The 22,437-nt window shown below is 38.2% G+C and overlaps 1 protein-coding gene across 5 annotated transcripts in view; it reads right to left on the reverse strand.

Moving 5' to 3' along the window:
* The window catches only part of stil (STIL centriolar assembly protein), a 94,055-nt gene that overhangs the window by 56,534 nt on the left and 15,084 nt on the right, over positions 1-22,437 (reverse strand). For all 5 annotated transcript variants that reach the window (XR_011357820.1, XM_069938562.1, XM_069938561.1 and 2 more), the window contains exons 2-8: positions 15,448-15,536; positions 15,007-15,114; positions 10,555-10,670; positions 8,490-8,677; positions 5,013-5,260; positions 1,998-2,081; positions 949-1,035 (exon numbers count right to left, since the gene is read on the reverse strand). Coding sequence is in view for 4 of the 5 variants with exons in the window: in XM_069938562.1 (XP_069794663.1) it covers positions 949-1,035; positions 1,998-2,081; positions 5,013-5,260; positions 8,490-8,677; positions 10,555-10,670; positions 15,007-15,114; positions 15,448-15,488 (872 nt within the window). In the remaining variant the exon portion in view is untranslated. The remainder of the gene's footprint in view (positions 1-948; positions 1,036-1,997; positions 2,082-5,012; positions 5,261-8,489; positions 8,678-10,554; positions 10,671-15,006; positions 15,115-15,447; positions 15,537-22,437) is intronic.

Here is a 22,437-nt window from a genome sequence, read left to right on the forward strand (position 1 = left end):
CCATGATCTCGTTGAATGGCGGAGCAGGCTTGAAGGGTCGAATGACCTACTCCTGCTCCTATCTTCTATGTTTCTATATTTCTATGTTTCTATCTCGTTGATCTGGTCCCCATGGATGAAGGGCTAACCTTGGTGAGTCAAGGCATCTCTGACACCAGCATCATGGCTCAAGCAACAGCAAGATCTCTAGCTGCACACTAAAGAGCCCATGGCTCTGCAATAGCCTAGAAAATGTTTGACAGCAAGAGGAATTGAACAACAAACTTTCCCAAGGAAAAAGCAGAGGGCAAATTTTTTAAAAGTCTGACAATGAAGCATTAAAATCTATTGTTTTTTTTTTTAAACAGAAATGAACACAAAATACACAAATAATTAAAAACAAACCAATGAATCTAATGCAAGAGAAGAATTTCCAATATAACAATGGGGAGATCTCAAGAAAATTTAGCTTTCTAATTTTTAATTCAAAACTTTAGTGTTAGATACGTCAGGCAAAGAAGTCCAGGACATAGTCATTTAATTAGCTCAGCCAGTATTTCATATGGATTGCTGGCATTTGCTGGCAAGATTTAGTCTATTGGACTGTTTTCTGTAATGTGTCTGTTAAAGGCTGTAGGCCAATCAAATGTAATCAAAGTATTGCTGGCATAGCACTGCATAACATCCTGTTGATGGTATACAGTATATAGTAGTTATTTTATAGCACTAATGTAGCGAGATATTCAGTAGCAGGAACTAAATATAACATGGAATTATAGTGATACATGACATTATAAAGTTTGGGCATAGTAGCCTCAAATGCACTCAGTGGATGGTCTAGTAATCAAAAGCAGCATTCCATTACATTGTCACTTTTTCTTAAACTCAACAGATAATATTATGGACCACTCACAAAAGACATTTAAACAGTACTCCAGTTAAAGACTTTTAAAAGTCTTTAAATCTCACCTCTCATGAATTGAAGAACTGAAAAGATACCTCAAGCAGCAGGCCCAAACATGGGGGCTATGTACATGTATAGTGCCACTCAACCAACTGTAATACAGAGATATAGGAGTTAAAGCAGCAAATATATCAAATTTCACCATTGACAGAAATTATGCTCTAAATTACTATTAATTTGTGTCACAACAAAACAACAATATTGGGTACTCAAAACAAAACAGCAATTTCTAGAACATAGAAACATTAGGAAAAAAAGTTCAAATCACATAATAAATCTGACTGATGAGTATCAAAAAAAAAAGTATTAAGATATCTCAAAATATTTATTTTATAATATGCAAAAGTGTTAAAGCTAAACTAATATACTTAGTAGTTAACTTCAACTTCCATTATTCCCACACCAGCACAAACCATCCAGGTTCATTAGACATTGAATAAAGAGGCCAAGGTGCCTGTGCCAATCAGTTCATCCCCAACTCAATAGGTTCAACAGTTGCATCATATACCTATTACAGAACACCACAGCAGGCAGCCCCTATTGAATTGGGGATGAACTAATTCTCAGCACCTTCCCACCACATCTCCAATAATATAATGCTCTGCCTCAAGTAACAAACCCATGCTTCCTTTTTCATAAAATTCCCTTTGCCCCATTCTCTGTTTGCATGTTCCTGTACCTCACATCTAGCTATTTCCAGCCTTGTCCATCTCCTAATTATCTTTCCAGCCTCCAAATTTTCTCATCCAGAAAACTGTACATTAACTCTCCATGTGCACAAGATCAATTAGTTATTGGAAATATGTTGTTTAAGAGATTAGACTTTCTCCTAGTCCTATTGATGTTGCGTTTTTAATTATAATCAAATTCTTGTTGAAGGGTGGTGTCTTTTACTCCACTGGTTAATAAAGTTTAGTTTGGACTTTTTTCCTCTTGTTGGAATATTACTATTGTATTGAAATAAACACAACTTAACTTTATACCAAGTTAATGTTGAATAAATTTTAAATTGAACTCAAAAATTTCTTAACGTTGCTTACCATATTATACTTACATTCCTACAAGAGGCAAAGTGAGCACTTTTGGGTCAGATTCAAGAATCAAAAGAAGCTTGCGTGTCTGATCCATTGTAAGGTATCTGCAATTTAAACAATCTGTTATCTTTCACCAAATGTCATTATAAAGTGTATTCAGAAGGTACAAATTATTGTAATTAACTACTAGATTTTTAAAAAATTCGACATACAACACAGTAAAAGGCCATTTCGGCCCACGAGTCCATGCTGCCCAATTTACTCCCCATTAACCTACACCCACAGTATGTTTTTGAAGGGTGGAAGAAAACCAGAGCCCCTGAAGAAAATCCATGCAGACACGGGAAGACAGTGCGGGATTTACACCCCAGTCTGGTCACTGGCACTATAACGGCGTTGCTGCCACTACATCTGTCAACTGATAACCAGTTACTATAATAGTCACATCCTCCAAATGCACAGAGGGAAAAAATGCTGGAAAATTTTTAAAGTTGGGGAAGCTTGCTAAAAATCCTGCAAAATATACATAGGATTGCTATCAATGTCTTTTCCTGCTACCATGTCAGAGAACTCTGAAACCATACAAGTGCCATCTATGGGTTCCACTGATTTACAGTGAAGCATTAGAACAATGGTTAATAAAAACTAACATTGCAATAATTACTTACAACTTGGACAAGTTAAAATCCTTCATGATAATGCTACCATGTAAAAAAAAAATAGATTTATTGTTTTTAAACAAGTTAAGAAAAATTTCTAAAAGATCAAATAATGTGACCAAATGACATTTTTACCCACTTAAGCATTGCTTGTTATGTGGAATCATTATTTCACAACACATTACAGTTTGCATAATTGGTTGCCATAACTTGCTCTAGGATCAGGTTCAGCTACATCATATTAATGTGGTTAAAATTCTGGTAAATAGTAAAAGTAAACCAAATCGAACAAAATGTGCATTCAAAGTATGATACTTCATTATCATACTTCATTAAAGTATGTATTCACTGAGCAACTTCAATAAAAGGAATCACCTCTTTTTAGTCTTTGGAAAACATTTCACCCTTCATTTTGAATACTCATTTATGAGACACCAATAGTTTTAATTCACCAGTTCCAACATGAAATTGTGAAGATTATATCTGGTATGACTTATTCACAACAAATAAGAAACAATTGTTTATTGTTTTCCTGCAGTGGAAGATATAATTCAATATTTTCTGTAATTATTTTCAAAGCAAATACTTTGTTTTGCAATAATCAACCAATCCTTGCAAATATAGCATTATTATTTTTCTGAAACCAGTTCTAAAAGTTAATTTCTGTGATTCTTCTGCAAAAGCATCTGATACAAAGTTGTACAAAAAGGGTTTTCTCCAAAAACAATTGATGCAATAGTAAATTCAAGGTTATCATTTTAATTAATAATTGCATTCCAATAACATCCAACAAAATGGACTCTATGCTTTTTCAATATTAGACACTCTTAAAAAAAAGATGAAAGATTAGGAAATACTGCAGGGTTGCAAATAAATTGGAACTATTGGCCAAGAAGGCAATAGTTTGCCCATTGACAAACAAACATTACAGCAGATTCAACTGGTTCATTAATGACAATGCAACTTTTTTTTTCTCAATAGAATAGCCATTCTCAATCATTTTTTTTTAAACTATGGCTCCCTTGAGACACTGCTCAAAGTTGTCTTGGGCTCCCTTCCTTGTGAAGCAGTCAAGTTTTCTTGGTTTATTCCGTATTTCTCTCCTACCGACTACACAAAAAACATTTTACGATTTTAGTCCATGGCTCCTCATAAATATGTTTTGGCACCCATTGAGAATGACTGTTTAGATCATCAAAAGATCTTTCTATTGAAACATCACTTTTTTGGCACTAAGTACAACTGAATATTTATTTATCCATCTATATTTGTGTATCATGGGCATCAACATCTCTTTCATAGAAGACAGCTATGCGAGATACTACCTTGGTTGCAATCTCTTCTCATGGCTACCTACAGGCAGAAAGGTACAGAAGCTACAAGTCCAGCACCTCTAGATTTAAAAAAATGTTCCCGCCCCCCACCCCCCCCCCCCCCACCCACATTCTTGAACCTCCTTATACTATCCTAACTCTAACCATACACTAGTTCTGGACCACCAAAATATATGTTTGCTCAATTGAGACCACACCTTTTTTTTTTCTTGCATCAACTGCAACTGTGGATATTTATCTATCTATTTATTCTTTTATATTATCTTTCTTCTGTCTTGGTATATTGTGAAAATGCAACTGATAATTAGAAAGAAAGCCTTGCATTTTAAATTGCATCAATTATGTGTCATTTACACAAATATTTCTGTCTCAGTACATTATACTGAATTAGCACTTTGGAGATGAAAGCTCACAAAAACAATGCTATACGCTGATGCTAATAGAAGGGCACTTTTTTGGAGTCTTTCATTTGTAAAGTAGCAACTATATTGGTTAATTGGCTTCTTCCTCAAATAGATGCAAAATATTTCATTGTATTGTTTTAAGAATAACAGGAGACTACTACTTGGTTTTGTAGAATGGTAGAACCAACAGCACATGAGGCATCAGTCAAATTCTTTAAACCTTTCCCTGTAAATTGTTTCTACCAATGCAACTCTTTCACTCCCAACATTATAAAAACTGCTCTGTTGGTCATGCTGATAACAAAACTGCTCTTTTCAATATTTGTGGTTATATTAATTAAAGATACCTTATTTAGCTGGAAACATAATGGGGAAACCAAACACCATCTTGTAACTTCTTAAAAATATCAATCTTTAAAACAACAATATCGAATATCTACTGAAACAGTTTTATAATGCTGCTGGAATGCATCTGAGATGTTTAAATATATTTACATAGCAGCAAGTTGTTTTTCATTAAAAAATACTTTTCAGAAGTTGTTACATTTGGACAACTTTACAGGTGTGAATATGGCATCAAAATTACTACAAATTGTTAACATTTCAAGAAGCATTCAAAGTTTTCATACCCAACTCACCCAAATTTGTACTTCCCCTGAACCTGAGCAATATTTATTGGGCTGGATAAGTTCCTTGCCAAAGCTGTAGGGATTATGGGAATTGCATTGATTGGAGTGGCATCAAAGATTATTGACACAGTAACAGCTGCCCAACGAAGTTCCAGGGTTAGGTTATCCAATTTCTCAACACATGTAATGTGTCCTCTCATTGTCAGAAGTTTAGAAGCGTCGATTGATTCCTTGCTACTGCAATGGTGGTGTAGCATCTGGGAATTTAAACACAAGTATCGATGTGCATGTTGATTTTAACATTATCGTTCTAACACAAAGCCATAAAAATGTTAAAGTCTATCTAGGATAATTACTTGATATTCAGTAGTGGTCCAAAGAGAAGTGCAAGAAAATATCAGGGAGTTGATGTTCAGTAGACTTCAAACTTGCACTCCCAGCAACCTGCCACAAATTTGTTCAGAAAAGCAGAAGCAGGAAGTTTTAAAAAACAAGTTCAAATTTATTGTCTTCACATACAACCTGGAGTTTCTTTTTTTACCCCTGTAGGCCAGGCAGAATTCCTACTTATCAGTAGTGCAAAAAAAAACTGTACTCTAAGATATGTATACAAAATAAAGAAATGTAAGCAAATTAACTCTGAAATACAGAAAAAATAATCAGCAATATAAATAATATACAAAATAAGTCTTTTAATGAGACATTGAGATTTTTGGTCAAAAATCTGATGGGGGGGGGTTGGGGGAGTAGAGAGGTCGAGTAACAACAGTTCTTGAACTTGGTGATACAATACAAGTCTTGAGGCAGCTATAATTTTTTTCTGACGACAGCAGGGAGAACAGAGCATGTCCTGGGTGGTGTAACTCCTTGATTCGACCTGCTCAGAGACAGCAACGATCTATGTAAATTTTCTTAATGGTGGGGAGAGTTTTGCCTGTGATGTACTGAGATTTCCACTCTGAAGTATTGCAGCACTTTATGGTATGCCAGGATGCAGCTGATCAGGACACTTTCCACTAGACCTCTGCAGAAGTTTGCCAAGGTTTCCGATGTTATACCAAACCTCCAAAAACTCTTGAGGAAGTAGAGATGCTGGTGTGCTATCCTTCCGACGACAGGATAACATTAGTGAGTTGAGTAAAGGAAAGATCCTCTGAGATAGTGAATTTAAAGTTGGTCATCCTCTCCAGCTCTGACTCCCCCAATGATCACAGGATAATACACCTCTGGCTTTCCTTTCCTAAAGCCCACAATCTGCCTCTTGGCTTGGTGACATTGAGGGTGAGTTTGTTGTTTCTGCACCATTCATCCAAATTTTCAGTCTCCCTCCTGTATGCTGACTCATGGTCCCTTTTTATACAACCCACTATTATGGTATTGTCAGTCAATTTGTAGACGGTGTGGCTTGGAAAAATGGCGGCATTACCAGAACTGCTGCAACAGCAGCACTACCACTGGTGTGGACCCTCGGAGAGTGTAGTCACAGCCATTGAACCACTCAGTCTGACTGTCGTTGGCTCTGTACAACCTTTAAAATGGCCTGTAAGTGGAACCGACGGTAGTTTTTTTTTAAGCAACTGCAGGGTCTGAGCCCAAGATGGCAGCAGCCACGAGGGGTTGCAGACTCCAGGGAAGCAGAGGACTGGCACTGAGCACCAGAGAGCAAGGAAAACACCCCTCATTTGAGGAGGAGCAGAGAAAATGACCCACAGGATGGTGAGCATGGCAGCAGACCAGTGAGGTGCTCAGAGACTAAGGAACACACAGGTGATGGGCTGATGGCCACTTGAGGCAAAGAACCGCGGAGTCTATGGAGACTGGTCGAGGGATTCACACCAGGTGGAGGACTCCTGGAGACAAGCTCAGGACTGGCTGAAGGGATACCAGGTATCGGAGCTAGGATGCGAGAGGGTGCTGAAGGGTTCCTGATCATGTGGGAGGTTCAGATCTGAACCTCGGACTGCTGATGGTTTGGACTGGAATCTGTGTGGCTATGGGAAATTTGGAGAATTCATGGAAACATGGGGACTTTTTTTGCTCCTCTTTCTCTGACTGTAAGAGGCACTTAAGGCAATTTCTACTGATTGCAAATCTGACTGCCTTAAGGCAGACAAGAACAAATTTTGTGTAATATTGTTTATGTAACAATAAATTGAATGAGATAATGAATTTAATAGGTATAAATCAAGTAGAGCAGGGCAGCCCTGTGGTTCTCCAGTACTGATGGAGATGCTCTTAACAATCCTCACTGATTCGGGACTGGAGATGAAGAAATTCAGGATCAAATTACACAGTGAGTTATTGATGCCCAGATCTTGGAGTTTACTGAATGGTTTTGAAGGGATGGTGTTGAGTGCCAAACTGTAGTCGATGTATGGATCTTTGATGTCCAGGTGTTTCAGAGTTTTCTGTAGAGCCAGTGAGATGGTATCTGCCATAGACCTGATGCTGTGGTAGACAAATCAGAACAGATCCATGTCACTGCTCATAGAAGAGCTGATATGCTACAACACTAGGCTCTCAAAACACTTCAGCACTGTGGATGCGAGTGTCACTCGTTAGTAGTCATTTAGGCAGGTTACCATACTCTTCTGGGCACTTGTTCTATTGAAGCCTGTTTGAAACAGGTCGATATCATGCCCTGCCAGAGTGAGATGTTGAACATATCCATGAATACATTAACCATTTGGTCACCACAGATTTACAGTATTTGGCTGGGTCCAAACTGGATGCTTTCCTTGGATTCACCCTCCAGAAGACAGCCTGGTCATCATCTTTAGATACTGATAGCAGAGGATCATCAGGGGTCATGGGGGTGCACAGTGGCCCTTCCTTAATTTAGTGGTCAAATTGGGCAAGACATTGAACGCATTTGGGAGTGAGAAGTAAATCACGAAAATTTGGGAGTGAAGCTTTGCTGGCTCCTACTGCACCAGATTTGAACTTTCACCAGGTTATGTTATTTGGGCCCTGCCACAGCTGTCAGGTATCCTTCTTTGTTTCCATTCTCATCCAGAATTTACACTTTGTCCCAGAGGTGACTTTTCATGGGTTGTGGTAGTGTTTTGGATCTCTGAACTCAAATGCCTGTGATCTGGCTCTCAGCAGGTTCTTCTGCAGGCAGCTATTACCTTGATTGATCAACCTCAACTCCAGAAGAGAATTAGATCTCAGCTAAGCAGTTTGCTTGATAGGATATTGCAGAGACAGTATAATGACAGTGCTGGATCTACAGGTTTAGCAATTGGAGTAATTTCCAGTACTTACTGATGTGCAAAAGATATCTGTATTAAAATTCATCATAGAGTCAATAAAACAGAAAAATTCAAAGTTTTCTCTCACATTATGAAAAACTGAATTTGTATGTTTGTACAGATAACCAAGGTCAGATTAAGAGGGGGAAAATATAAAAAGATAAAGTGTTGAGTCATTGTCTACATTTAGTACTCTTAAAATTCAAAAACCATGTCATTTATTTGTAATTACCTTAAATGCAGCACTGAAATCCTCAGAAGTATAGACATTAAGGTCTCTAGAACCAGGTCCTCGAGTATCAATTGTACATGGAATGAGGAAATTGTCAGGAAGAAGAGCTGTAGGAATCTTGTCAGAATGTCCTGCAACCTCTCGCCCAGGATCAAAGCGATCTATAATCAGTGTAACACCTTCCTCATCTGCATTGAGACAAGTTATAGCCACTCAAACAAGTAAATATTTTCACAAACCATTAGTTTAGACAACAGCATTTTGTGAATTAAATACATTAATTTTGATTAAATTAATTCCAGTTTAATAACATTGGTATGTTGGTATGTCAAATTACATATTAGCAATGAGACAAACTGAACAAAAATAGAAAGCTAATAAAATGGAATATTGAATAAAGGGACATTTAAGGATGTCTAAAACTTAAAGACAATGAAAGGCAGATGGCAACAAGGCAAAACCAATGTGAAAATCTCAACTTGGAAAGCTGAAGAGATAAAGATTTATTTACAAAAACGCAGCATGAGGAAAAAAAGTGAGAAACAGAACTACAGAGATATGGTGATCTGAGTGCTATCTAGTGAAATGGCACTTTAAAATATTATGCCAAAGAATATCAAGGCAAATGTCAGACCATGACTGCATTATAGCAATTTGCAGTGGTCAGTGAATCTGAAACCATTTAATAATACTGGGCATCAAGCTCTGTTGATCGCCAAGAAGCAATTCACATTGTCCAGAAAGAAGGCAATTAAAAATAGGACTGAACCTGGGATAAGTTAACAGAAACTGACAACATCCTGAGATAGGCAAATTAGATACATTTAAAATGTAAATGAACACAATAAAGATCAGGGTGGTGGGCGGGGGCAAACAGATCTAGAAATAGAAAAGAGTAGTTCACAAGATAAAGGAACGGAAGTTGGCCATTCAGCCCATCGAGTCATTTCTAAAACTCCACTGAGCTAAACCATTCTCATTGCAGTGTGTAGTAATCAAGAGGAACAGTCTAACAGATTTACAAGAGAAGGAGCTTAAAGCATTGTCTTGAATATCAAGATTCTGCCCAGTACAAGCACACTTCCTTTTATTCCACCAGGTACTGTTCCCATAACAATGCTGAAATTCCTCAAGTAGAAATCAGATTATAATTGTTTCTTATTAATTGCAGCTGTTTATACAAAAATTTGACAAATTTTTACTCATAGGAATGTAATGTTGGAATTTATATATTGAAAAATTACTATTACAAAATGTATCAAGTTTAAATGTTTTATTTTTGTCATTTACATAATTGGGCATTTACTGCCATCAGGAAGGAGGTACAGGCGCCACAAGACTCGTACCTCTGGTTCAGAAATAGTTGCTACCCCTCAACCATCAGACTTCTGCACAACTGGCTCATTCAGAGACTCATTTCAGGACTTGTACTTTGCTCATTATTTATTATTGAATATTTACATTTCTGTATTTGCACAGTGACTGTTATTACTTTCTTGTTCAGCACAGTTTAGTTACCGGTAATTAGAAAATCTGCTGGCCTGCAGGAAAAAGAATTTCAGGGTTGTATGTGATGTCATGTGCGTGCTCTGGTAATAAATTTGAACAAAAGGTAAATATAGTCTGAGAAATTCATGTTTTTATTTTTGAGGTTGTAACCAATATCTTATTAAATGGAAAATAGAGGATCCAGTTTATTTGGAACTTCAGAAGACTTCGAGAGTGACACACAAGAGGTCTTGAAACATTATTAGACCAAATGGAACTTACAAAGATGAATTGATGTGGTTTAGACTGGTTGTTTTCAGAATGGGACATGTCACTCTAGAGGCTGTGACTACCAGGCTGAGAAGTGTGGGGGCTCAGTTGTTAAGTATATTCAAGACAGATCAATAGACTTTTGGATATCAAAGAACATGAACAATTTAGGATTGGTACAGAAAATGTAATCCTTTAAATCATATTCCATTGGTATAACTGGAGATCCAAAAGTTACAATGAGGAAAGCTCATCTAGCACCCCACCAGCCTCTGCTGATGTGAAATAATTTTTTTAAAGAACTTACCATCGTCAACTAAAACTGAGCCAAGCAGAAAACAGGAATAAATTTTGTGTTCACTTTGTTTGGCATGGCGATGCACCAGACGCAAGGTTTTTTCCAATACACGCAGCTTTGGGTTTCTGTCGAATTCAATGGAGTTATTACACGTTGAATTACAGTGGCAAAAAACAGCAAAGCTCTCCATGAATGATTCAATACAATTTTTGCATTTGAGGCAGCAATATTAACTTTTCCCAAAACAAATAAATGCAAACTCTCAAAGGAATTACAATAGAAAATATTGCAAAGACATGTTCTAAGAAAGTAAAAAATACACTGAAATGCTGGAAGAATTCAGGCAGTCTTTCAGTTTCCATAAAAAGCAAATATATATTGACAACATTTCGGGCCTGAGCCCTTTGTCGAGGAATAAGCAGAAAATCTCAGAATCCAGACCAACAAAAGGTGTTAATTGAATATAAGGGCAGAATATATCATGTCTGTACAAAGGAGACAGGGAGAGACAGAACTGGGGGAAGGCAACGGGGGAAGAAGTGAGGGATGGGGTTAAAATGAAAGCCAGAGAAGTTGATATTAATGCCATCCTGTTGGAGGGTGCCAGGCGGAAAATGACATATTATTCCTACAATTTGCAGGTAGTTCATGAGACCATGGACAGATACGTCAGCAAGAAAAAGGGATGGGGAATTGAAATGGGTGGCCACTGCCAGAGCCATGCGATCGTGGCAGCCAGAGCCATGCGATCGTGGCAGCAGAGGCGAGGTGCTCAACAAAGCGATCTCCCCAACTGCATCTGCATCCAGTCTTTCCGATGTAGAAGAACTCATAACAGGATGCAATAGATGACCCTACAGATTCACAAGTGAAATGTGCTTTTACTTGAAAGAACTGTTTGCAGCCCCGAATGGTGCTGAGGGAGGAAATGTGGGCTCAAGTGGAGCATCTCCTTCAGTCACAGGGATAGATACCAAGGTGGGAAGGGAGGAGTGGATAAGGGAGTCATGGAGGAAGCAGTCCCTGCGGAAGGTGGAGAGGGGATGAGAGGGAATAGGTGTCTAGTGGTGGGAGCACATAGTAGATGGCGGAAATAGCAGAGGAGGATGTGTTGGATGTAGAGGGGGGTGGGGTGCTAGAGGAGGACAAGAGGAAAGCTGTCCTTGTTGCACATGGGGTGGAGGGGGCCAGGGTAGATGCGCGGATAATGGAGAATAGGCGGGTGAGCACAGAGTTGATGGTGGTAGAGCAAAACCACATTGTTTGAAGGACAACTCTGATGATCTGGCATAGAAGTCCTTGTCCTGGGTGCAGACGCAATGGGGTCAGTGCAATTGAGAGAATGAAATCTTTACCAGGGTCAGAGGGGGAAAGAGGTGTAGTCAAGGTTGCTGTGGGAGTTGGTGGGTTTGTAGCTGTCTCCCGAGTATCAGAAGAGATGTTATGAGAAAGAGCTGGACTTGTAGGAAACTATTTCCAATTTTTATTCCTCCCCTTTACGACCTCAGCCACATAAATGAGATTACTATTTAATCTCACATCCTGAAAAGGTCAAGCATATTTGTTTATCAGGAGGTGCAGTGATGATTTTGATTGCGATGTCAATCTTTTCACACCCATCACTAAACAACCTTTCACATATTTCATGATCTTGTAGCAGATAGAGGAAGATAGCCCCACAGTAAACTGGACAATGAAACAAGTACAGAAAACAAACTTTTTTTTCTAGGATCTGGATCTTATTTATTGTCCATCAATTATTCTTGAAAAGGCAATGCTGAACCACCTTGTAATTCATTGCAGTCCTTCGAGTGAATGCATTCCATGGGGAGGAGGGAGGGAAGAGTTCTAGGACTTAGACTTCCCAGCAGAATTCCAGAGCAACTTTCTGCAGTGGAGACTTTGACTGGTCCTATAACCATTGCAAAATCCAGTGTTCTCAGCCATTTTATAACATTAATTAGAGCAAGTCAATTGGCTAAATACTGGCTTCTATATGGTGGGCATGTCAGAAGGAAGCCGAGATGGATTATCCACTTGGAACTTCTGGATCAATGTTGTAAATGGTTCAGTGTCATCTTTAGTGCCCACATACTAGTCTAGACTCTGCCATCATTGATGGGGTTGTTCTTGGAGCTTTTGTGCTCTGTGCCATCTATTGCCCCCTGACTTTGTCAAAAACATTTATTTTGCTGCAATTGAACAGATTTTTTTTTCCCCCCGATTGCCAGTATAACTTGCACAAATCAGGTATTATGGAAATATTGTTCAAAGAGGCTGGCCAAATTTCGAGTAGGCTAATTAAGCTACATTTATTTAGCTCTTCTGACATTGACCTAAATTTGACACTGAGCCACTGAAGTAGCTATTGAGACGCATGAAAACATAGTCTAAGTAAAAAAGGTTAAATAAACGTTAGGAAAAGGACAGACTAGGTAGTCAAAGGCAAAGCTACCACAGCCATAAATTAACATTGGGGATGCATGATCTCAAGGGGCTGTAGGGCTAACTGGGGTTATGGAGAAGCAAAGCACTACTCATGTGGCAAAAGGATAATGGATGAACAGGATTGCTTCAAGTTAGGGGAGACAAATTTTAGAGGAATTCAATATAGAGTAGAAGGCTCAAGATTCAATTTATTGTCATAGTAATAAAACAGTGCCTTATTACATGAAATTTCTTTTTGCCTGCTGCAAGGCAGACAGATTCACCACCGGCAGGAATTGTCTAAGTGCCTCTTACAGTCAGACTTTCAGTCAGTTAGAGAGAGCGAAGCAAAAGAGAGCCCCCACCCCCCCCCCCACCAGAGCCACTGAGCGTCCGAAGATTCACCTCCAGCACTTCTGCAGCCCCACATACTATAGACCAAACCATTGGCAACCCGAGCTCCAGATCCGAACCTCCAACAAGGTCAGGAACCCTTCAGTGCCCTCGGCACCTCCTCACATCCCAGTTATGATACCTAGTACCCCTCCAACAGTCCACAACGAATCTCCAGCAGCCCACAACTTGCACGGGTTCCTAGCCTCAAGTCGCCAGCAGCCTGCCACATGCACTGGTCTTTCAGCCACAGAACCCCCTCAGTGGTCTGTTGCCATAGTCACCGACCCTGGGGTCATCTCCTCCGCTTCTCTCTGTCTCAGACAGTGTTTGATCTTCCTGTCCTTTTGTGTCCTGCTCCAGTCTTCTGCTTTTGGCTGCTGCCAATTAATAGGCAAAGCCACCTTAGGCTCAGACCAGCGGTCGCGGGTTTTAAATTAAAAACCCTTTGGTTTCCACAACGGGCTGCTCAAAGCCCGTTCAGAGCTGACAGCAGTCGAATGGGCGGCTGGACCCCATGGGAGTGCTGCATCTCCACTCCCTGTTCCCCGCTGGTCTGCACCAGTGGCAGTGCTGCTGCTTCAGTGCTACAGCAGTGCCACTATCCAACATTTAGGAACCTTCTCAAATTATGTGTCCATGGGATGTGAAGTTAATTTCAAATGAGGCACCAATTTTTCTGGTAAAAATCTGGCAACCATGCTGTGCAGTAAAGGATGGGAGAGGAGGTGGTAATTCTAGTTGTTTGCCCTCACAAAGTTGACCAAGATACAACTGGACACAAATTAACAAGAGAAGCTGGAGGGACTTAGTAGGTCAGGTAACATCCATGGAGAGGAATGATCAGTCAATATTTAGTGTCAGGAATCTTTATCGAGACTGAAGATTCACTCAAGATCGCAGCATCTGCATCGCTACAACTAATCAGAACCCATCTAAAGATAATGACTTGGATTACAGATTTCAAGAGCAGGCTGGACTGGAATCAAAGTTAGCCGTGGAATAGGCAATTCTGGAAGAGATGGTCAAATACCACACTCAAGAATAGGAAGCTGGAGGAACTCAGCGAGTCAGATAGAATCCATAACAGAAAAGGACAGTCAAAGTTTCAGGTCTGGATTCTATCTCGAAACCAAAGTGAAGAGCGAGATGGGTAGCATAAAGAGTGATGTGGAGGATGTGTACAGCTAAAGGTAATAGAACATTAAATGGATGAAGGTGAGGGGGTAGAATGGGGAGACAGGCTAGGGAGCAAGGGACAAAGACCATTGGAGGGGAGGATGTGAAATAGTTAAAAGCTTATACTTATTCTCTTAATTGTTTAAAAGAAAGAATATTATAACCACTTAACATCTATAACATATACCGAAATTCAAAATACAAAAAAAATCTGAAAATCCACAATTGATTTAACACTTTTCTGCTTGGATCCATTAAACTTTCTTGGTTCCAACAAAGATTTTGTCCTGATAACATTTCATCAAAAAATTGTTAAAATCAGCACTTAAGCTTGCCAAGATGACATTCAGAAACCAATAAAACAACATTCAAATGGCAGATAACATTAGTTTACAACTCCAAAAAAAGTTACTAAAATTGAGACAGATTTACAGAAACAAAAAAAAAATCAGTGATTCTTACCTATAGTACGCAAGCTGTAAGCTTACTGCATCACCAAGAGGGGTTGGATCCCACAAGGCTAACTTTGCCTTGGGAAAGGTGAAAGATTTTATTCCATATTCTGGAGCCCTGCAAAGACCATGAATACATCTTTGAGAAAATATCCAGCACAAAGCCAATATTGATAAAATATCTGTTGCAGATCACAGTTGGCATAGCAGTTAGAACAATGCCTTTATAGTACCAGCGATCAGGATTCGAATCCCGCCCTGTCCATAAGGAGTTTGTATCTTCTCCACTTGTCTGCGTGGGTTTTCCCTCCCCTCAGGAGGTCCACTTTCCTCCCCCTGTTTGAAACGTACCGGGGGGTGTAGATTAATTGGGCAGCATGGACTCGTCGACCAAAATGACCTGTTACCATGCTGTGTGCCCAAATTTAAATTTAAAAATGGCTTTACTTACTTTTGGGTCCACTGGCCTTCAGCTTTATATGAAAATTCCATTTTTTTTTTGAGACAGGAGGTTTGTAAAATTGAACTTCAATTTTTATTCTGAAATCAAGAAATAATTTTAAGATTTATTATTTAATTATCAAAATAATAATTTATCAGTCTAGGTGACATCTTGACAAATACCAGCTTTACATAACCAAGGAACATCTAGGAATAAAGTAATAGTCAACTTTAATGAAAGACAAAAATCCAATGTTTAATTACTTGCAACAGTCCACCCCAATTCCATCTGCTCACCCCCATCTTTCAAAATTCTCACTCAAAATTGTATTCACTTGGAAATTATATGCTTTGACTCATGGTTAGCATAGCAGTTAGAGCTATTACAGCTCCAGTGACCCATGTTCAAATTCAGCACTGTCTGAAAGGAGTGTATGTTTGCCCCATGTGCGTGGGTTTCCTCCCACCCTTCAAAAACACATGGGGATTGTAGGTTAATTGGTGTATTTGGGGGCATGAGCTCATGGGCCAGAAGGGCCTGTTATTGTGTTATATCTTATTAAAATTTGACATTATGTTTAAGGATACTCTCATTTGTTCCAAAACCAGAGAATTCCGAAAAGATTTAGCAGGTCAAGCAGCATCTGGGAAAGAGAAACAGAGTTATGTTTCAATTAACTTTGTTTCCCTTACCACAGATGCTGGCATACCTGCTTGCTTTAAATGTGGAAAATTTGCAATGTTTTTGATTTTCACATTGTGATCTGTTTGTATGCATGAAAAATATCTGAGAAACTGCCTTAATTTTTTAAAATCCTGTTAACCATGTAACCACTTACAGCACAGAACAGGCCAGTTCGGCCCTACTAGTCCATGCCGTAGCAAATCCCTACCCTCCTAGTCCCACTGACCAGCTCCCGGTCCATACCCCTCTAATCCCCTCCTATCCATGTAACGATTCAGTCTTTCCTTAAATGTAACCAATGATCCCGCCTCGACCACATCTGCCAGAAGCTCATTCCACATCCCCACCACCCTCTGCGTAAAGAAATTTCCCTTCATGTTCCCCTTATAATTTTCCCCCTTCAATCTTAAACCTAGTTTGAATCTCCCCCTTTCTTAATTGAAAAAGCCTATCCACATTTACTCTGTCTGTCCCTTTTAAAATCTTAAACACCTCTATCAAGTCCCCTCTCAATCTTCTACGCTCCAGAGAAAAAAGCCCCAGTCTGCACAATCTTTCCCTGTAACTCAGACCCTGAAATCCTGTCAACATTCTCGTGAACCTTCTCTGCACTCTCTCTATTTTGTTTCTATCTTTCCTATAATTTGGTGACCAAAACTGTACACAGTACTCCAAATTTGGCCTCACCAATGCCTTGTACAATTTCATCATAACCTCCCTACTCTTGAATTCAATACTCCGATTTATGAAGGCCAACATTCCAAATGCCTTCTTCACCACACCATCTACCTGAGTATCAGCCTTGAGGGTACTATTTACCATAACTCCTAAATCCCTTTGTTGCTCTGCACTCCTCAATTGTCTACCATTCAATGTATATGACCTATTTAAATTTGCCTTTCCAAAATGCAGCACCTCACATTTCTCTGTATTAAATTCCATCAGCCATTTCTCAGCCCACACCTCCAGCCTTCCTAAATCATCTTTTAATCTACGGTAATCCACCTCACTGTCCACAACACCACCAATTTTTGTGTCATCCGCAAACTTGCTTATCCAGTTTTCTACCCCTACATCCAGATCGTTAATATATATAACAAATAATAGTGGACCCAGGACCGAACCCTGAGGAACTCCACTAGTCACCGGCCTCCAATTGGACAAACAGGCTAAAAGCCTGTGCTCTTTGTTCCCATTAAGTAAACAAGATGCATTTGGGAAGCCAAATAGGGGAGGGGGATATTTAATAAATGATAGGGTACAAAGAAATGTTGATAAAAAGACTGAGGGGTCCAAGTCTATAGTTCCCCGATAACAGCAACACAGATGGATTGGGTGGTGAAGAAAGGTCAGAGCACAGAATACAAGAGATGAGACATTCTCTTTCAATTTTACAAAACATTGGTTAGATCTCACTTGAAGAATTGTGTGCACTTCTCTGGGAAGAATTAGATTATACTGGAGAGTGTGGAAGAGATTCAGCAGGGATATTGCTTGGACTGGAGGGCTTTAGATATGGGGAGAAATTGGAATGGCTACACTGGTTTTCCCTGGAGTGAGAATGACCTAGCGACTTGATAGAAGTACTGTATACAAGATTATGAGGGGGAAAGGATAAAATCTCAAAAAAATTCCTTCTGGTTGCTGTATCAAAGGTGATAAGTAGCAAATTTAAAGATGATCTTGGGGCAAGATGTGTGACACTTTTTGGTTGACGTCAGAATCTCAATACCAGAAGAAAGTGAATTACTAAATTTTAGGGTTGTTAAAACAAACATCCAAATAGACATGGGATGGGGAATATTGTTCCAATGTTTACAAGTGAGATTAACGGATTTGGGCAAAAGGATGCCATGAACATATTCGGCCAAGGTGTTCAATTCCGTGCTGTGCAACTCTTACTCTAATCTAATGTCTACAATATGCTACAAATTAATTAGAAAGTTACAAGAGAAAATATTTGGCGAAGGTTAGACCATAATTATCCTAACACAAATATTGAATTTAATGGTATTGTCAATGTGTACCAATATGCAATGAAAAACATTGTCCTGCAAGTAGGAGTGGTAATTGAATTGGAGGCACTGAAAAGACATGGAAAATGAGTTTTACTTTTCAAGATAAAAATAATTAATACTGGATTAAATTCTCAGTCAGAAACAGAGGTGTCAGGGCAATATTAGTATTGAGCAGTTAATGGAAATAGACAACTTAAAATGAAAATACTGACGTATTATGTTGTGTTTGTATTGTATATATGTTTTGGGGAGATAAATTAGGGCAGGTTTTTTAGTGTAGGTCGCATACAAACACTTCAAAACAGATCTCATTTAAAATACTGGAGCTCTGCTCAAGTCAGACAGGGCAGCTCCTGTCGGCCTTTGCAAAAACTCTGGGGAGTCCCCAAGAGACTTCACTAATGGATTGTTGTTTTGAAAAGCAACAGATGAAAGAGATTGGAGTAGTTTGGAACCGCAGGCTGTATGGGAGTGCAGCATGCTATTCTAAGAGGATCATGTGGTTTTTGCAAGCAGAGAGAGAGGAGGGAGGAGGGAGAGAGATCAGTTCTGCAGTGCTAGTCAGCAGCAGCACCTGGGACTGGAACAGGACAAGCTGGCAAGCTTGTGGAAAGACCCCATTTGGAAGATGGGTTGTGAGTGCTTAGTTCAGCCTGGTCAAAGCCCTTGTAGTTCATGCAAGAGGAGAGGAGTGACTGCCTAATATTTCACTTGAAATAAGAGAAACAAAAAGAAACTGTGGTGACCTGAAAGAAAGAGGTTATCATCTGGAAAACCCTGATGGGGCAAGTTTCTTCGGCAAGACACTGAAGTGGCTGATTAAAAGGGATCAATTTGTGTCCAGGAGCAACAAATCTCTCTACTGAAAACCAACAAGAACCTTCCTGAGCGGTAACCATCTACCTTTCAAGCACCAAAGCCTGAACTTCATAAATGTTAAATTCTGTGCACAGAATAAGAATTGCCTGCAACCAGTAAACTTGGAGGAATGAGAAGTGAGATTGGACTGTAAATCAAAGAACTTTCCTAAACTTACACACATTACATAAAAGTGCACTTAGAATTAGAAGGGGGTTAAGTTAGGTTAGTTAAGTGTGATCCTGTTTTCATGTTTAAAGATAATTAAAAACAACTTTTGTTTAAGTAACCATTTGTCTTGGTGATTATCTATTGCTGCTGGGTTTTGGGGCCCTCTGGGCTCGTAAGAATACCAACTGGAAACAGCTAATTTCTAGGATTGAGGAAGGGAAATCTGTGCAACAAACCTAAAGCTGGAAAACATAAGCACTGAGATGGTTCAAGGGCACAAATTAATAATACTCTCAGGAGGCAAAAATGTATCACTGCAGGTACTCTGCAGACAATGAAAAAAAAATAAACAAGTTTAAAATCTTAAAAACAGCATTCACTAAAAATTAATGTGAAGCATTGATACAGTTTCTCACTTCACAAATATTTAACCAGTTGGGTATTTCTAGCATCTTTTGTTTCACATTTAGAAGTAAACAAAATAATTAATGGTATCCATGTTGCTGAATTCAGTGGAAATATTTTGGAATACTTTGGAAGCAGCTCTTTTCTGAGTCTCTAAATGTAAAATTCTGGCGAACTGCCCTTTATTTTGGAAAAAGATGAAATTCCTGTCTAACTAATGTTGATGGAGTCAGACCACAGGATAGCAAGAGTGAACAATGTTTAGCATAGGTTTCATGAAAGCAATTGCAGTGAGATCTGTGTAAATGCATGTGCAAATCCCAGGTTATTGTGTTTAAATTATTCTCTTATTTTTAATATTTTTCACATATTACCACAGGATATAGAAGGCTGCCATTCAGCCCATCAAGCTTATGCCAGCTCTGACCTGGCCTCTCAATTCTATTTCCACAGATCTTCCTATAACCTATTCTCTCTCACATCTTCATCAACCGCTCATTTCTCCTGCTGTGAACAGTTGACAGTTGTCAATTAATCTGCCAGTAGATTCTTTAGAGAAAGCTAGCATATCCATGGAAAACCCACAACACAGGACGAACAGGCAAATTTCTCACAGGCAGCAGCACGATGGACCAATGCCACTGGTGCAGCATGGCAGCAGTACTGACTTTTGCATAACTGTGCTACTTTGATAATTTCACCATTTAAACAACTATGTATTGTGCATATGATTTTTGAAATGATTTAAATGTTGCAATAAACATTTCATGAAAAATAGTTCCATTGGAGAGAAAAGAACCAGGTAAACCGGCAACAGAAATATCAGACATAGTGAAGCTAACAAGCCTGAAAATAGAGGCAAAGTGAAGATGCAGGTTTGAAAGAATGACACTGGAGAGGGGTGATGAACATGTAAACAGAGAAAGTCACATCAAAAGGAATGTGTGGCTAATGAGGTAATGCAAGCACACCTGTTGCAAGGACATATACAAAGCAATAAACCTCTCAACTTTCATCTACACTATTGTCTAGTGCTGGTTAGACCATGGCACAAGCTGCAATATGGCACAAACAACCGCAAAAAAATCTCTAAAGTGTGCAAGAGTTAATTGTATAAAAATGAATATATATCCTTGTACACAATACGTTTTTCAGTCTATTCGAAATGTAATAACCAAAGAAGTTTTTTAAGGAATTAAATAAAGTAATTTGAGTATTTTTGTGGAAAGGTAAACTGTCAAGTTTCTATCCACATGGTGTCATGAATGGGGTGGACTTCAATTACATTTTCAAAATTATTACGGGGGGGCACAATTGAAATTTATTAATAGATTATTTGATGATGAACAACCACCTATGTGGGCAAAGGTTGAATTGGATCAGATTTCTGAAAATAAAATTAGTCAGTTTATTTATAAATTGAATCCTTTATTGTTACAAAAATATAAATTACATGTATTGTTTGGTATAAGTGAGATCAACTTATAGGATCTAAAAAAAAATTTCAGTAAAATCACCATTATATCAGAATAAATTAATTCCTTTTTCTTTAAATAATCCTTATTTGAAAAACTGAGAAATGAAAGGAATCAATATGATACAAGATTGTTTTGAGGCAGGTAAATTTTCTACATTTAATTGAATATGAGAGAAGTTTGGTCTTTCACAAAATTCCTTTTTTGCCCATTATCTAGTTCAGGACATTTTACAAAAAAATTTTGGATGGGATTTGGTTTTTCCAGGTCAAACGAAATTTGAGATGTTAATTACAGATAAAGGAAATAAGGGGTTTATTTCAGATATGTACAGGTTATTGCAGGAAAAATTTGATAAAATTTATGTATATAAAATGAAGGCGAAATGGGAGAATGATTTAGATACTGTTTTGTCCTGGAAAGAATGGTCAAATTAGTATGGATAGTGTTACAAAATTACTTAATATGAGATAATAGTATGGTCAATTATAATTTTATACTTATGAAAAGTTTATAATTTTTTTTATTTTTCACACTGCGAACCATATCAACCAAAATATGTACAAATGTATCTCATTAAATTTACAGTAGTCTTTTCTCCCCTCCCAACCCCCTCTACACACCCCCCTCCAAAACCCATAAATATTCAACATATACAATAAAACCATCAAACAATATTTTCACACAAAGGAAAATAAACAAGAAAAATGTGTCATCCATTTATTACACACAATCTAGTCGTTTTGTCTTCTTATCATTTTCAATCTCATTTTAGGGGATGGATGTTGTAGACAAGCTCTCTCTGATATGTTCCATGTATGGTTCCCAAATTTGTTCAAACATTGTGACTTTATTTTTTAAATTATATGTTATTTTTTCCAATGGAATACATTTATTCATTTCCATGTACTATTGCTGTATACTCATGCTCTCTTCCATTTTCCAAGTTGACATTATACATTTTTTGCTAACGCTAAGGCTATCATAATGAATTTTTTTTTTGCAGTTTATCCAATTTGAGGCCTAATTCTCTACTTCTTATGTTACTTAAAAGAAATATCTAGTTTTTTTTTGGTATGTTTTTTTTTTGTAATTTTATTTAGTATCTGATTTAATTCTTCCCAAAATGTATTTACTTTCGTACATGCCCAATTTGCATGCAATGTTGTTCCCATTTCCTTCTTACAATGAAAACATCTGACCGATAATGTTGAATCACATTTTTTAAATTTTTGAGGAGTAATATATACCCTGAGTCACCAATTATACTGTATTATGCACAACTTTGTGTTTATTGTATTCTTCATAGTTCTAGAACATAACTTTTCCCATACTTCATTTTTTATCTTTATGTTTAGATTCTTTTCCCACTTCTGCTTAGGTTTATA

Source organism: Narcine bancroftii, chromosome 5 (assembly GCF_036971445.1).
Source record: "Narcine bancroftii isolate sNarBan1 chromosome 5, sNarBan1.hap1, whole genome shotgun sequence".
Classification (NCBI taxonomy): domain Eukaryota; kingdom Metazoa; phylum Chordata; class Chondrichthyes; order Torpediniformes; family Narcinidae; genus Narcine; species Narcine bancroftii.